At 39.1% G+C, this 16,613-nt stretch overlaps 2 protein-coding genes across 2 annotated transcripts; one reads left to right on the plus strand and one right to left on the minus strand.

The window, feature by feature from the left end:
* The first annotated feature begins 1,126 nt into the window (after positions 1-1,126).
* LOC131776938 (cysteine-rich protein 2) lies at positions 1,127-12,804 on the plus strand. Its single transcript, XM_066166344.1, has 8 exons — positions 1,127-1,388; positions 1,505-1,549; positions 2,408-2,502; positions 3,305-3,392; positions 4,640-4,810; positions 5,364-5,458; positions 12,054-12,166; positions 12,635-12,804. Exons 1-7 carry the CDS (start codon positions 1,361-1,363, stop codon positions 12,147-12,149), a joined length of 618 nt encoding a protein of 205 aa, XP_066022441.1. The 5' UTR covers positions 1,127-1,360; the 3' UTR covers positions 12,150-12,166; positions 12,635-12,804.
* LOC131776937 (leucine-rich repeat-containing protein 57) lies at positions 12,744-16,548 on the minus strand. Its single transcript, XM_059093133.2, has 6 exons — positions 16,346-16,548; positions 16,065-16,170; positions 15,545-15,693; positions 14,957-15,012; positions 14,137-14,385; positions 12,744-13,657 (listed from the first exon to the last, which is right to left on the minus strand). Exons 1-6 carry the CDS (start codon positions 16,421-16,423, stop codon positions 13,471-13,473), a joined length of 825 nt encoding a protein of 274 aa, XP_058949116.2. The 5' UTR covers positions 16,424-16,548; the 3' UTR covers positions 12,744-13,470.
* Positions 16,549-16,613: the final 65 nt, after the last annotated feature.

The raw sequence follows: 16,613 nt of genomic DNA on the forward strand, positions 1-16,613 counted from the left end.
TCATTACGCACAGAATGCTGAAGTTAAGGATGATTTGGTCCGCTAGTCATTCAACTCGTTTGTTATATCCTAAAGTAGGGGCATGACGAAAGCGCTTATTAACCTCACTGTCAGTCAACATGGCAGATATTTACCTTCTCTCCAGTGAGAAATTGCACAACGAAAGTCTCTGCGCAACTATGAAAACTTGGCCTGAACAGTGTCAAAATTACCCGCAAAAAACTAAATATGACCAGAATTTCCTTAAAAGGAAGAATGATTGTAATTTTTGAAGGGACTCAAAACATCGAAAACATCATCAATTAATAATAATTTTTTCGCGAGTCTAAATTTGGTCTTTCGTCTTCCCGGAGCTATTCGGCAACATGACGTCTACAACTGCTCAGAAAAGCAGAATCAACTAGAATTCTTCACATTGTTAGTTGCATACTTTCTTGAGAATAAAATGCGTATTGGATTATGAGAATTAAACTTCAGATCAGGACACCCACTTTATTCACATTGAAGCCAATCCTATTTGGGTTCGGCTAGCAGTTTTCTTTATTTGTGCTATTTCCACCATCACACCCTTCCGGAAATCCGAGTATTATTTTGTTTTCGTATAATACTATCATTTCTTAGTGATCCGCTTTTTGTATGATCGATAAGGATTGCTCTTTGCATACATCACAAAAAAATCCCTAATTGTCTTAAATTTTTGCGATAGAAACAATTAAAGTTATGCTTCCACAAACTAAAAGTCGCTCAAAGAAGTTCCTGAACTCCATGGAAACTGTTTTCAAAGCCTTTGTTTGTTTTCCTTTGAAGCGATAATTTGTATCTAGTAAATGTTTTAGGGCTTCCTATGGGGCCAATATTGTCTTGGTTCATTAAAACAAAAAAAAAATTGTCAGAAGTTAACAACGTTTACGTCATTCTTTTTCAAAGCACACGTTTTGTTGTGTTTGCTTTCTTTATATCACAATGTTATTTTGCATATAAAGGGACTCGGAAATAGTTATTCTGTCATTGGTGTTTTGGGCTTGCTGCCAGAAGTGTGAAAGACGCTTTTACAAGTTGAGAGGCTAACCAGCTTGTGAAAATCTTAAACGTCGAAAAAGGTTTGCTAACTTTACTTTGCTTTATTGTGCGTTGGAAAATTGTCAGTATACTGGAGTGAAAATTCAAGAGCTAAATATTTGGTATGGTAGATTAAGATAATTTGGCTTTCCTACAAGATGGAAACACCATCGCATGAAACACGAAGTTTTGAACGAAGGTGGAGTGTTAAAAATTCAAGGAATTGCTTCCCAGATAATCAACACTAAATATATCTTAGCTCCTCTCATGGGAAGTTTATTTTGCTGCTAACCACACTCGCATGACCCAAGAGACTCCAGCTGACAAAGGTACGTAACTTGATCTCCAAATTAAATAAATATCGTATTATGCAAATATAATGCGAGCTTACTATTTCGCTTTCGTCAAACGATCTTGCGGTCGACTAATTCCTCATCTCTTTCAGCTAAAATGCCGAAGTGTCCCAAGTGCAACAAGGAAGTGTATTTTGGTAAGTGCACCCTTCTTTTCCTCATTACAGTAACATTAGGGAACGGTTTAGTTAGCTTCACAATTTCGAGACGTACATGGGGATTAAAAATTCTTGACAAGGTCACCCATTCTGATCGAATTCATCGAAACTGTTTTGTCGTGCAGAAAAACTGATTCTCGATCGATTTGATTTCGTAGTTCCAGCTGGAGCTTCTAACACGAATGATCGAATCAACTGTAATCCCTGTTCGAAAGATTCTTGCAAATGCTTGCAACTTTGGAGAAATGTTCACTACACTCTGCATATTTAATTATTTTAGTTGGAGCGGGACCACCTTTTGGAAGCTTTCTAGCCGTTGGTATTCAGCAAATCGTAGAAATCTGCGGTGTTCATGGAGAAATTTAATTTGAATTTGTTATTATGTAAAGTTGGAGGGTTTGTTGAACCGGACTTTCGCGTTTTTGAGGTTACATGTTAGGATAGACTTTAAGCCATTGCAGCCTCAACGCCCTGATCGAAGGCCCCTCCGTTTTGCATATCACGCCTTTGGCGCTGACTTACTACACTAATTGGCCCCAGTAGGGCGTTCTTACAATCTAAAAAGCCTTTACTCAAACGAATAAAAAAGTGAATAAAAAGTGATATTAGAGATATGCAATCCATCCTCTGAATAATATTAAAATAACGAAATTCGATGATTGAATTGTATATGGGAACCAGTAACACGATAATTTGAACTCCGTCTACGAGGTCTTCGAATTAATTGCAATGATACTTCTCTAAGTACTGAATTTAGGGATACTGGACCATCGATACTAGACACTCCTCTGAGCAGTGGACCGGCAAATGACAATAATTCGTTTGTCTGTGTTTCAGCTGAGAAGGTGACTTCTCTCGGCAAAGATTGGCACAGGCCTTGCTTGAGATGTGAAAAATGCAATAAGACTCTGAGTTCTGGTGGTCATGCCGAGGTAAGAGTTTTCCTTTTAAACTTGTCGGAGAGTTGTTTTTCGAGATTCTCTTGTAGTCAGAATTAGTCTCTATGGTATTCAGAGAATTCCTAACAGGAAATTTATATTATTAGCGTCTGTTCAGGGACTATCATTAAGACAAATAGAAAATGCTAGAAGCTATGTTATCTGTCTCATTAAATTGATAGCCGCGCATTGTTTACAGCGAACGGATGACGAGCTCTGTCTGGTATAAAAAATTGTGTTAATAATCGCTGTGCGCCACCACGCGAGACCCTGTCCCCATGTGCATTCTTTTCATAAAGACGCGCGGCACGGAAGGATGAGAGGAAAGAGAAAGAAGTAACGCTTTCTCCGTTCCCAAAAAACCTAGCGTTCCCTCGCTCGACGTGTTATCAAGACGATTGGGAACTAGTCTGCCCGAAAGCCGATTAGAGTGTGCAGGAGTACCTTGAGACGTAAGGTCTGAAGTTGATTTTGACAAAAGTTGTGCGAAAAAATTGTGCGGGGTCCTCGTTGCTCAGGTACTACAACGCAGTTGTTCGTGGCCTGCACAGGTAGCGGTTCTCTTGGTGTTCGATGAAAATAAAGGCGTTGGAGCCGCGAAAATAAGGGGAAAAACCTTCCGCCCCAAGCCCCACCCGTTTTGTCCAGGTCTGCTTCTCGACACTTAAAGCGCACTCAAAAACCGCTAGCTATGCCGGCTAAGGTGACCGCTAAATCAAAGCCTCAGTAGCGCATAATAGCCCCTAAATCCTGGATTGTATTGTTAATATGACTATATTTTTTTTAAATTTTCCAGCACAAGGGTAAGCCGTATTGCAATAAGCCATGCTACTCTGCTTTGTTTGGCCCAGGAGGTTTTGGCCACGGTGGAACAGAGTCACATAAATACTGACTTCACCACGCACTACAAGTGAGAGTCACTCTGTTGCTTACTGTATCCGCACACGCCAAGCTCTCGTTTGAGCAAGCGGCGAACGAAGCGAGCGCGGGAGAGTTTTGCGAAAGGTCTGGAACGAGAAATCCTCACGTTTTGAACCCTCGCAGATCCTGCACAGAGCACTCGCGCACTTCCATAGCTCGCGGGCTCAAAACTCGCAGGCTTTCCTCGTTCGCTCGTTTCGCTGTGCCAATGGATGCCTGGGAGCCTAATACGCGCCACGCACTGATGGAAAGAAAATGTAGGTATATAATTTGACACTCCTATCAACAAAGTGCTTTTCGATTGATCGTCATTAAACTGTATTCGACATAATCCACCAGAGTAAATAATAACAACAATTCGAAGATTGCAAAGAGCCAGTGGAAGCTCAAATGATGTTAAAAAACAGATCACCTATTACTTTCTGACGTCCAGACACACATCAACACACACCGCTCGCGTGCAAGCTTGCATATCCCCAATTGGAGCTCACAATCCTTTTTTTTTTGGGGGGGGGGGGAGGGGGGATGGGACAGAAATATCCCAGCCCTGGCTACACCCTCCTACAAAAAGAAGCATTCCCCTCTTCCTACTATGTTTTCCAGGCAAACACGTGGGGAAAGTCTTGCGTTCGTTCTCGGTCATCAAAAAAAAAAAAACTGCAAAAAATGAATGTAAATAAACAAATTAACGTCTATCCCACTTGCTGCAGAAGAGATGATGGGAGATAACCGTGTACCTTAAAACATGACAGTGAGCATATTTTTGAATCTCTAATCCCTAGGTTCAGTTCAGACATGACTGACGCTGACCGCACCCAAGGCATCATTAGGACGATGACATGTTTTGTCTTTTGTAGCTCTTGCCAGTAATCCTAAATAAAGACGAATGTATTTTGTCACTTGTTGGTTTATTTGTTTGTATGTACTTTTTGACATCGGTTTTTGCTCTCTCGCAAACGGCAAGTAATGTATTTCTCAAGATTTAGTACAGTTACCTTCTTCTCTTACCTTTTCCCTTCAAACTCCAGTAGATATTTATTATGGAAAAAGGAAGATTTTCGAAAGGTTTCACATTCCCAGCGACTGCAACTGAAAAAAAAAATACGTTGCGTGAAGAACAAAAATAATCATAACAGTCTCCCAATCGACCCTACAACCTTTTCTGTAGACTTTCATTTGAAGTTACCTTCATCTCATGCTCCCTTATGATCATGGGATATTTACTGTATTCCTTACCTCTCGTCTGTTGATCGTAATTGTTATTATTTAATTATTGACGTAGTAATTTGCGGCCGATTTGTCTCATTCTTGTGCGTCTCTGTTTACTGCATTTCCCCCGAAATGTCAAAGTGTCCGACTTGTAACAAAGAAGTGTTCTTTGGTAAGTAAAAACTGCCTTAGAGGGGTTTATTTAAATCAACACCGCTCACATGAAAACTACACGCGCGCTGTTCAAATTTCGGTCAACGTGATATTTGTATTTTCAGTATCTGTTTTGTCCTTTTTGCTTTCTACGCGTTGAATTTCATCAGTTTTGATTCATGGACTCTTAACTTGACGTTGTTAGTAGAAAATTCTCAATAAAATCTTGTTCAGTATCTGAGGTAATGGCCTAACAAATATTTACAGATTTGGAAAATGCGTTGGCTTACGCAGGTCGGGAGATTAATTCATTCGCAGTCTTCGTACACGAATAATTTTATTTCGGTATTGTTGCTTATTTCTAGCTACTCAGTATATAGGTCAAAGCCTCATTATAGGACGACAAGATTAACAGTTAATTGTCAAACAAACTCTTTGTATAGCGGAGATTGTTAAACTAATTAAAATAGTTGTCTGGGGTTAAAAAAGATCTTGACTTTATTGATTTATCTTTTTATCGCGAGTGAAACCCGTGTCTGATTAAAAACTCTCTCGTTTTTCTTCATTTCTAGCCGAAAAAGTGTCTTCTTTAGGAAAAGACTGGCACAGGGGCTGTTTAAAATGTACAAGATGCGGGAAAACGCTCACTTCAGGTGGCCATGCAGAGGTACATTGTCTGTTTCCTATCAACCTATCTTGTGCTGCGGTTTACCTTTTAAAGTTCGGAATCTGAAGAATTTGTCAAAAGTTAATCGAAACAGGGGGTAATTTATATGAAATCCATCATCTAATTATAATTATCAAATTCCCTCTTACACTCTTACAACATGCTAAGATAAACATTTATTTGTGAACTTTCTGGCTACCATTTGTAGTAAATTGTTTTGAAATGCGCGGGGTTGATTACTTTGCACCTTTCAGTCAATCTGAAATTTGAATTTGCACTTTTCATGCAATTAAGCAGTAACTTTTAGTGGTTCTTTTATTCATCAATTGTCGTTTTGTGGTGACAAACGATTCAAAAGATTGACAGGTGCTGTCTATATAATTTGTAGTACAAATGGAATAAATTAAGATTCTTAACCCTCTCTACATGCACAGGAGTTCTCTGAGTCAGAGTGAAATTAATTTTTCTGTGCTATAAAAATTCCTAAATCTGTTCAATTCATGACTGTTTTATATGTTTCGTTTTTGAAGTTGAATCCACAGATCTGAACAATAATAATTATGGTTTCTTACACAATATTCATGACCTCTTTCTCAAAGGTTTTCTTTTTTCATACTTTTTTTTCTACTTGGGCCTCCACCCTACCCTGAGGGGAATTCCAATTCTGCTTCAAACTTTCCTTCCTTCCCTCAAAGTATTTTCTTCCTTTTTTTCCCTTTTAAACCTCTACCCTACCCTGAGGGAAATTTTAATTTTGCTTTATACTTTCCTTTTTTCTCTCTAAAGTTTTTTTTTCTTCCTTTTCTGCATTTGAACATCTTCTCTACCTTTAGGGAGATTCCAATTTAGCTTCCTATTTTACCTCAGAGTTTTTTTTCCACTTGAACCATCACCCTCCCCTGCTTCACACTCTCCTTCCTTCCATCCAAGTTTTTTTTCATTTGAACCTCAATCCTGTTTTTTGGGAATTCAACTTTTGCCTCTTCTTTTCCTTCAAATTTTTTTTTTTGCATTTGAACCTTCCCCCTAATGGAGGGAATTTCCAATAACACTTCACATTTTTTCATTTTCCCTAAAGGTTTATTTTCCCAGACCCCCAAACATCTTGGAATTACAAATGATCCTTCATGGAGAGGGTAGAGAACACATTCCAACCCATCCTCTTCTGCTTATAAATCACATTGCAATTTTTTGTCTCGTTTTCATCACTGAAATATGAATTGAATACAATAGATTGAATCCCTTTTTTTAAGCACGTGGTAGAAATCTAGCTCCCAAGTTGTGTGCACCACTTGATCAACTTTCCATTGCATGAAATGACTAGCCATAATACCACATACCCAGGATAGTTGGAAAGTCCTTTACAGACCCCCCATCCCTCCCCCACTCCTTGAAGTCCTGTACTTCACTGTGGTTGACCTGGCAGACCCAATTACCCTGCACCCCATGTCTGCCATGCTAGGAACGCAACAACAATATCAACACAATATAAGAATAAAGAAAAATATCAATTAGGGGATCATTGGTTGATTTAATACCAAATACTTGGAACTAATATTGTAGGAATTGTATAGCATCGGCAGTAAAAGGGTTAAAGAACTCAACACAGTAATCACATATCAGAATACCAATACAACCCTTTTTTGATTCTAGAGTCCCATGACACTGTGTCACTGACAGTTTTGCTCAGATGATTGTTTTTTTTTGGTATTTGTAGAAGGATGGTAAACCATACTGCCATATCCCATGTTATAGTCACTTGTTCGGCCCCAAAGGGTATGGTCATGGTGGAACAGAATCACACTCATACAACTAAGGATGTCAAGTTATCATTCCTGAAGAGCATTTTGGTAGGTGAGATTTCAAGGCACATACACTTAACCCTTTAACTCTCAAAAGTGATTAACATAAAACTTCTCCCTACAATATCCATACATTATTTAGCAAACAGATAATGAGAATATTCAAACTTATCAGGTAGAAGCTGCTATCTTGATCTAGCAGCAAGTTCTCACAATTAATTTACAAGGAAATGAGTAGCAGCTAGAGAGGAGAATTAACAATCAGATCTTGGGAGTTAAAGGGTTAATTATCATATGACCCCCTATGGCCCTGCTGGTGCTTTTACTGAAAAAAATTATCCACAAATTTGCCTTATAGGGGCTGTATTTGATAATGTAAACCTGCGAGCTTCAAGCTTAACCCTTTAACTTTCAGAAGTGATTAACCTGTAACTTCGTCCCTTAGTATTCATATGCTATCCAGCAAACGTGTGATTAGAATACTCAAACTTATCAGGTAAAAGTTATCATGATTTAATGCCTAATTCTTGTTACTAATTTACAAGGAAATATGCAGCAGCTAGAGGGGAGAATTAACAATTAGATCTTGGGAGTTAAAGGGTTAAAGAAGAAAGTGTAAAAAGATAGAATGATGGCAATATGATAACATGCTTCTTGACTGAGTTAACTTGGGAAGAACAGGAAAGTATTTGGCTCTTAAAGGTCATGACACATTTCTTCACCCCAACTTTTTCGTTAGCCATGGTGACCAAATTGGTCACAGCTTAGAGTACTGGGAGATGTAAATCATGGTCTAAATAAAGGTTGACCTAATTGATAGGAAAGGGCTCCAAAGCATCTCAATCAATTAAGAAAGTGCAGGAGTTAATCCACAAAACCTAAAGACTGATATCTAATTTCTTCATACAGTATTTCCCCTAAATCAAATATTAAGGTCAGGAAAATAAAGAAAATGATCTCCAAAAGGAGGAGCTCTTGATTATTTGACAAATTCTCTTATCAGTACCATAGGAAATGTACAGAATATGAATCAGAATATGCATCCAGATGTAAGGGTGCTTAGGGTTAATGTTAGTGTCCATGGACCAGGTTTGAAGAAAAAGATATGAGAGGCATGATTGTTGTTAGTTTTGGAGCTTTATGAATGTTTATGTTTGTTTTCCTTTTACAGGTTAGAGAGAGAGTACAGTTTGCGTTAAGATATATTTCCTTTATTAATCACCTTTGTTCACTTGTTGGAATGACACAAGAATAAAGGTTGACAATAAAGTAAAGTTTGTTTTGTGACAGAGTCAGTTATTTCACCGTAGGGTGGGGTTTGTTCGCCCGCGTGAGAGCAAAGCAAGCCGGCGAGAGGTTTCGAAGAATCAGGCGCCAATAATGAGGCCTCCAGCGATAAAATGCTAAAATATACCACGCAGTGTGTATACTAATCGGTTCCCCTGGAATAAATACAAAGCTGAAACCAATGGCGACTTGATCAAACGCGGGATTTCTCGCTTCTGGCAATTTTTTTTTCCCTTTGTGTGACCCATTGAGGGATTTTCAATCGGGCCAATCAAAAGTAATCCACGGATGCTTTTGGTCACGCCATTCGCTCAGCCAATGAAATACATAGCTGAAACCAATCGCGACTTGTTCACCGTTGGGTTTTCCCGCGCTTCAATCAGTCTGCTTGTTTCTACTTTGAGTTCTCATTGGCTGGCTTCTTGTGATATTTTCCTTTATTCTAATTGGTCGCGCTCTGATGGGCTCCCTGTGACATTTTCTCTACTCCAGATCGGTCGTAGGGATTAGTTCGGTTTTGGCTTTAGTACATCCAATCGGAACGCGCTCTGAAGTACATGTGGATCGTTTTGGTAGTCGTATGTAGACGGAAAAGATTAAGGTGCCTTATGAGATAGATATGAATTGAATGAAGATCTTTTGAGCTTTAAAACTAATCCAACCACTCTTCTCTAATCAATCTTATTAAGGCACTTCCTTGCTTTACGCTAACAGAGGCTAATACAAAGCTTATGTTAATCTCATCGAGTAGCATGGGAGTGGCTAAAACCTGACGGTAAGATCGAAGGATACTGTGGGATACTTTTATACCTTAATTTTTACCAACGAGATACCAATGTACCTATAAACTTTTTAAAAACGTCCTCAACAAATTCAAAAAAATATTGTGCACCAAAAGTGAATATAAAGACCACGAATACCTGAAGAACTAAAACACCCGGCTTGCGAGCATTCCCTCTGTTATCGCTGCAGGACACTCGGGTTATCAGTCCCAGACCCCTTACATACCTCTCGCCAGCTCATGTTGTTCAAGGCCTTGTGCTGAACCGCCGATAATAAGAGCGTGCTCGCAGTCTATAAAACACCCGGCGGGGCTTGGTTTCAACACAATACACGTCAAACTGAGTATAACAAAGCACGCTTCAGTCAATCTTCTCTGCTGAATAATCGACTCCGCGTGAGGCCTTGGACAAATCAACTGTTCTATCGACAAAACAATTTTCTTTTGTGCTTTCATGCACACAGCTTACCCTATGGCGACATCTTCAGTGCTAGACTGTCATAATCTGTGTATCAACGTTTCAAATCAACATTTTCTTGTACTCAACCTCTAATAGTGTTTTTATTTTAGTTTCAACAACAGTTTGTACGATTTTTAATTCAGTTTTAAATTCTGAAACCTCAGAATACAGAAGGAAAATCTTGTGTTATTTTCGTATGTTAATTTTGAGAGAGCATAATGGCCATATGAGAACTCTTGAACATTACCAGATGTTCATGTAATATTTTTCATGAAAACTTGCGATCAATGATTCGGCCTCATTTTAAAAAGAAGTGTTTACTAAAATGCTCTTCTTTCCTCTCGTTTCGTGGAATTGAGAGAACTAGAAAAAAGAAGAGAAAACTGTGTCTACTGTTTGTTATTTTATATCGGCTGTACAAAAACTCGCAAAAAGTTCTTTTGTACCCTAGTATTCAACTTTACTTGTCCGTAAGGGGACCTCGGGCATTTAGACTATGAGCAACCCCCCTTTTCGGTAGTCGCGCGAGAAAAAAAAAACTCAGCAAAAAAGAAATTGATTTTAGTACTAAAATCGTTTTTTTAAGTTGAGTTTTCTTGACTGATTTCCCCAAAAAAGAAAGGATTGCTCGGAGTGTAATGGGCACGCTAAATTTAACATTTTTCTCGGAACAAGACACGGTTTTAGATGTATAAACTAACCAGCTAAACTACGATGCTCATTCAAAATTGATCGATCCTGTTTTTTTCCTTTTCAATCTCCTCGTGTTGGAAGCGTTACCCACGCGCATTCTTATTGGACAAAAAAGAAGATCACCCGGTGAAAATATATGCAATTTGTATTCAAATGGACTGTCTTCTTATAACAACAGGCAGGTGAGAGTTCGGAAAACGCCAAGCGATCTTGATTTCACAACCAGGAAGAAAGCTTTTTCGATCTGCTTTGAGAACAACAAGAATCTATCTGGATCATGTCGCGAAAATGTCCAACTTGCGAGAAGACCGTCTACATGGGTATGCTCTTAATTTTTTGTCGATCATTTGAAATTTTAGGATCTGTTGTTTTGACTTCGACGCGCGCTTTTCCCGAGTGGTATTTTACATCCGTGATGTGAACGACTCATGATAAAAGCTGAAGAATTCCTCGTTGCTTTTGACCTTCATTGATGCTACTGGCGCTAAATGGAAAACGTTCTTATGAAGTTTTTTTGCTAATGGGTAAAAAATAACAGATTTTGTTCTTCGATGATCATGATCTCATATTCATATCTGCCATTTCTTTGACAGGCGAGAAAAAAGAGTCTGTTGGAAATTGGTATCATCCATTGTGTCTAAAATGTAAGAAGTGTGGCAGGCAGCTTGCGAAAGGAAACCATGCTGAGGTCTGTTGATTTACTACTATTTGAGCGTATGCTTTGCTTTGACAAGCTAAGATTTCGATTTGATGCAAATTCAATACAAAAATGTCTGAAAGTACGCTCTTGTTTATATATGATATTGGATGTCGTGACTTGAATTCATTAACCTAAAATTAAGCTTAAGGTAACAAACCCCACCTAAAGAATTCGCATTTGTTTTATCGTGTTACCAGAACCTATGAGGTAAGTCAACGAGAATATTCAGAGAGAGGTCAGCCATCAAAAGAGGCGACCCTTCAATAGTTGCAAATTGGAGACTTATCGTTTTATCAGGAAACAAAGAAAACTCCCTTGCTCATATACAAAATACACAGAGAGGGTGAACTGTGCCGTTGGTAAATGTTTCAAATTTTTGATTAACCAGTGGATGGGTTTTCTTATTTGTCTTGATTTAGTTTCTTCAAACGGCCTATGTAAAGTGACCTTCATTTACGATAGTAAAGGGGTGCTAAATAAGGAACTATTACAGTTTCGTATCCTGGGGGGGGAGGGGGGGGGATTAATAACCAGCTAAGGTAGCTGGCTACATTTTCCGAAGAGTAGGGAATTTTCGTCCGGGATGACGAAGTACGCTATTGCTTAGGCCTCCTCTGCCCCCAGTTCCCCCGCCTATGTTGAGTTATTCGTCCCGTCTTATTCCCTTAGACCAGACACCTCAAGTCATACTCGTTTCTAGGATTGCTCTTCTCCCTTCCCGCTGGAGGGAGGGAAGCGGGAAGAGGAAGAAGAAAGACCTGAAAACGAGGTTAACCTTTGGTCTAAAATTACTGTTAATCGGAGGATGCAATATATTTGCTTGATCTTCTCTTGGCGGAAATTTTTCGTTTTAAATTGTTCGATGTTTTCAGCGCAAGGGTCAGCCATACTGTCATAATCCTTGTTATGCCTCAGAGTTCGGCCCTGGAGGATTCGGACATGGCGGAACGGAGTCACACAAGTACTGACACATGACCGTTTTTAAGTAAGTTGCCAACTCTAAATATAGCTTACATTTGCAATACAGAGGTTGTCCTTAAACAAATCCACGTTTAATCGGCAAAACAACCTCTACACAGTAACATGGCTAATACTAAAACTTCGTAAAAGTCCTCAAAAATACGGCTCTCTAAAAACTAAACTCGCACACGCGATAATTATGTGCGTCACTTTGCCTACGAGCTTACAAATTGAAAATATCTCTGAGCCCGCGCGCCATGCCAACTCGGTTACTGTCTTCTTGACAGAGGTTATAAAGGGGTGTTCGCGCGCGAGGGAAGGCTGCCCCTTCTCTCGTGCGTGACACACCTTTCGCGTTCGTCTCGCGCTTGCCAAACTTCTCGCCTGAAAAATAAAAATGTACGCACCCGTCCAGTTTCTACATTAAGCTCATCAAAGAATAGATGATTTATCTTTAATTAACTCAGCTATTTTCATTTGTTTATTGATGCAGGGTTTAGGTGTTCCCAGATCAGATTGGTCAACCATAAGGAAAAATGATACCTGCCATCAGTAAACCCGAAGGAAACTTCCACTGACTAGATTATAAAACAGACAAAGTCTCTCAGGAAACATAAACTTTTTAATAAAGTGCCTTCGTGCCGTGAGTGCACCAGCTGTTGATTCATAAGTTTGTTGGCGTGTAGAAGTACAAAAAGATTGAGCGCGCGGACAGGTAAAATTTATCCCCTTGCGCATGCCCAATGTTTGACCGCTGTGTTGCCGCGTGCCAATTTCCCGCGTAAAATTTCATACAAAACAGGAGAAACAACTGTATTCACAAAGCTGTTTTCAAATCTCTCTGACGTATTTTGCGAGGCTTTTAATACCACAAAATAATAATAGTGTTCCTGGTCTAGGCTGCAGGCAGCCATCATTATTAGCGCTATAGGAAAAGCGTTTCTCTGCACACGGGAGAATTTGAGTCGAGTAGGGGAGAAGTTTGCCGGGGTCTGACTAATTCAAAATCATCAGTGACGGACCACTTGTAGACCTATCGTTGGCTAGCGTTCCTCAAAGCCTAAACGCTCTTGCAGATGTAGAAACGCGCGCCCTGAAGCTCTGATAATGAGGGCCTGACCGTAGGCTATTCATGCCCCAGCAGATTTCAAAGTAATTTAGGCAGCACCGTCATATCTTTCAGGGCTACATAGATTCTCTGTTATAAAACAAAATGTTTCCTCTCTGATTTCCAACCAGTCAGCCTAAGAAATTTGTTTGCAATATACTGTTTAAATGCTTACGAAAATAAGGTAACGTAACCAGTTAGGGCCAGAGGGATACCGCTTGCTATTGAACTACCGAGCAGTCGTGGATTTCAAATCTAAACTTATTGGAGAAATACTTCTTGCACACGTTGCATTTGCAAATAAAAATAGAGCTTTGTTCTTCCTTCCTGTTCTCTTCGAGATTTGATTTCAGTCGCGGTGGTAAGTGTCCTGCACTGAGAAAGTCGATATGACAATCAAGAATACACCTGAAAGTATAAACAGCCTAGTCATGTCTTCGTTAGAGACTTGCAAGGGCTTATAAAGCTGAGAAAAAAGTCTACCCTGTTCCAGGCGTTCAGTCAGTAGAACGAAGCGCGATGGTAGCGGCAGAGTGAAAAAACGAAAGGGTTTGGGTCGGGTCGGGTCGGGTCGGGTCGGGTAAAACGCCTGCACCCGACCCAGACTTCCCTCGCTTTTACTATCACGCTTTGTTTTACAAACATATGCATATTCACGATTCTGTTCTCTATACATGTCCTACTGCGCTGACAAGAAGAGTTTGTTTCACAATTAAGAGCTTCTTTAGTTGGTGACCCTTTCCTTAATTCTCGTAACCTTCAATTTTTGATTCAGGGGTGATATTGTAAGGAGAAATTAATTGCTTGTCATGTCACTCTTAGGGTAAAAGGATTTCAAAAGAACAGAAATGCGTACAAATTCTTTGACACGACGAAGCAATACTTACTTGATAGAGAGTTCAAACAATGTAGATACTTCGGCAATAACAGGGCCTTTGTCCTCACAAAACCACGGTTTGAAGTTGCAAAACAGGTTTCTCCTACTCTTCCTCTTTTTTAAGCAATCTAAAATGGATTGTAACCCTTGTTCTACAATTTCTGGTGGAGGTGATGTTAAAGGATTCTCTCGAACATCAAGACTTGTTAAACTTGGTAAATTGAGAAGCTCTGTTGGCAAATAAGTTATATAGTTGCCCCTGCAAGAAGGAAACAAATTAAACACTAATTGTTAGGACTTTGCAAAGCGAACACTAAGTTGGAAAAATTGCTGGTTACCAGTTGTCTACGCCACCTTTGAGACATCTTACCACCAGCTTTTTAGCCAGCCAGCAGACTCTTGTGTCTGAGTTTTGCCTTACATCCCCTCTTTGGGTAAAGCTGCCTATTGCACTACCAGCAGCTGCTTATGGAGGAGTAATTAAAACCTCCTGGATATCTCCTTCTTTATGCAGGTATTTGTATGACTATGATGATACATAACTATTTTTTTCTACATGTTTGAGGCAATTATCAATTGAGTGTCAAAAGTAAACTGAGGCTGCTTTGGTTGTACTCCAACTTGCTATGTGATTGGCCACCTCCTTAACCAATCAGACTCAAAGCTAATACCACTAATGTCTTGCTTATCTGCGATTTCTTGCACTTCATGCCCTTTGGTTTTTTTCAAACCTTTCAAACAACAACCATGTTAAAGCAAGATTCTCAAATAGATTACTTTTTAAGAACAGAAAAAATGTGTGGACGAAAATGGAATTGCATTGTTAGTACCTGACTGAAAGAACTTCCAGGGTTGGAATATATGCAATGATTCTTGGAAACCTTTCCTAGAGAAGAAAGAGGAACAAAAGCCCTTTGACTCTCAGAAATGAAAAACATGCAAGTTTGTTGAATACATTACCCAGCTGGTGGGTGATGATTTACTTACTGACCAAGTAGGAGGGCCAGACTGAAAAAATATTTGGCTTGAGGTTATGAAGTATGAACCATGAGCAATACCATTCACACAGTATAACTATGAGTGAAATGCCTTCCTGTCCAGCCTGACCCGACACAGCTAATAAGCACTTTAACATATCACAGTCACTAACAATTTTTTGGATCAACCTCAGTATCTGAGCAACTGCATACCTACCCCTCCCCTCAAGTGATAAAAAGTTAGGCTTGATAACGGCTTAGGGGAGGGGTAGGTGTGATACACTTGCTCAGATACTGACATTAATGCATTTTTTTGTTTCCCTTTTGGAGCTCGGCGATAAAGCTTGGTCTCATCAACATTAATTGTTAATATTAGCTACTACTGCAACTGATGAATAGCCCATAAATAAATCAAAATAATTACTTTAGATGGGTACTTACCAAGGCATTAAATGATAAATCAAGCTCTTTGAGTTGTTTGAGGTAAATTACCGACCAAGAAATATCAGTCAATTGATTCCCACGCAATATGATTTTTTGGAGATTTGAGTAGGAGCAAAGCTGAATTGGAATTGAACAAATTTGTTTACCTTGGGAAAGAAAAACAACATTATATTCAATCAATTCACATCAATAGTAAGTAATCAAGCAAGAAATATTGCTTATTAAAATTAAGCAGACAATAATATGGGAGAATCAAAAATTGGGTCTATTGTGGTAATGATGATGGTGGCCATAATGATGTTGACAATGGTGACAATGATAATGATAACCCAGATGACCTGTCTGGAATGAACTGTAAGGAAAGCCACATGAAATGCTGAGCACTACTTTGTGATAGACAAGCATATGGGAACTAATTTTAGGGGAGTAACAGTATATCCTGTTTCTTCGGTATTTTCAATTTTCATAAGAATAATATGCAATAATGTTATTAATTAATATTAATCGTTTGGCACACCTTCTAGAATAAATTGCTGAACTTTGAGAGGATTTTTGTAAGCCTCCAAAATTCTACCCACATCTTCTTCTTGTTCAGATGTGAGGTCAACATCGGATAAAGATATCTAGAAATCAAATGAAAAAAACAGCTTCGCACTATTCCGAAAAAAGCCGTGGTTCCACTTGGTAAACGAGCACTAAAGACACAACCGCATAATAAACAACGTCTTGAAGTTATCGATCAGGGAGGGAAAGTAAATAAATATCTCGATCTCATAAACATGCGAAAAACAATTTCACCTTTGTAGGATTCGAAGTCAGCCCTCTACCAAACAAGAAGGAAATTATATTTCTGAATGGCTCAAGAATGCGATCCATGAAAGACAGACTCTAAATCAAGATATGCTCTTATTTCAAAAGCAACCTATCACTTCTTTCCACGTGGAATATTTCTCATTGCATTAATTTCATAAACTCTTCGCGAAATTTGCAGACCTCAGTTTGTTTTGCTTATGTCTAAAGCTAGATGTCGTGTAAGAATCATCGAAACATCTCTAATTACCAGCTC

This window comes from Pocillopora verrucosa, chromosome 5 (genome assembly GCF_036669915.1).
Source record: "Pocillopora verrucosa isolate sample1 chromosome 5, ASM3666991v2, whole genome shotgun sequence".
NCBI classification, from domain to species: domain Eukaryota; kingdom Metazoa; phylum Cnidaria; class Anthozoa; order Scleractinia; family Pocilloporidae; genus Pocillopora; species Pocillopora verrucosa.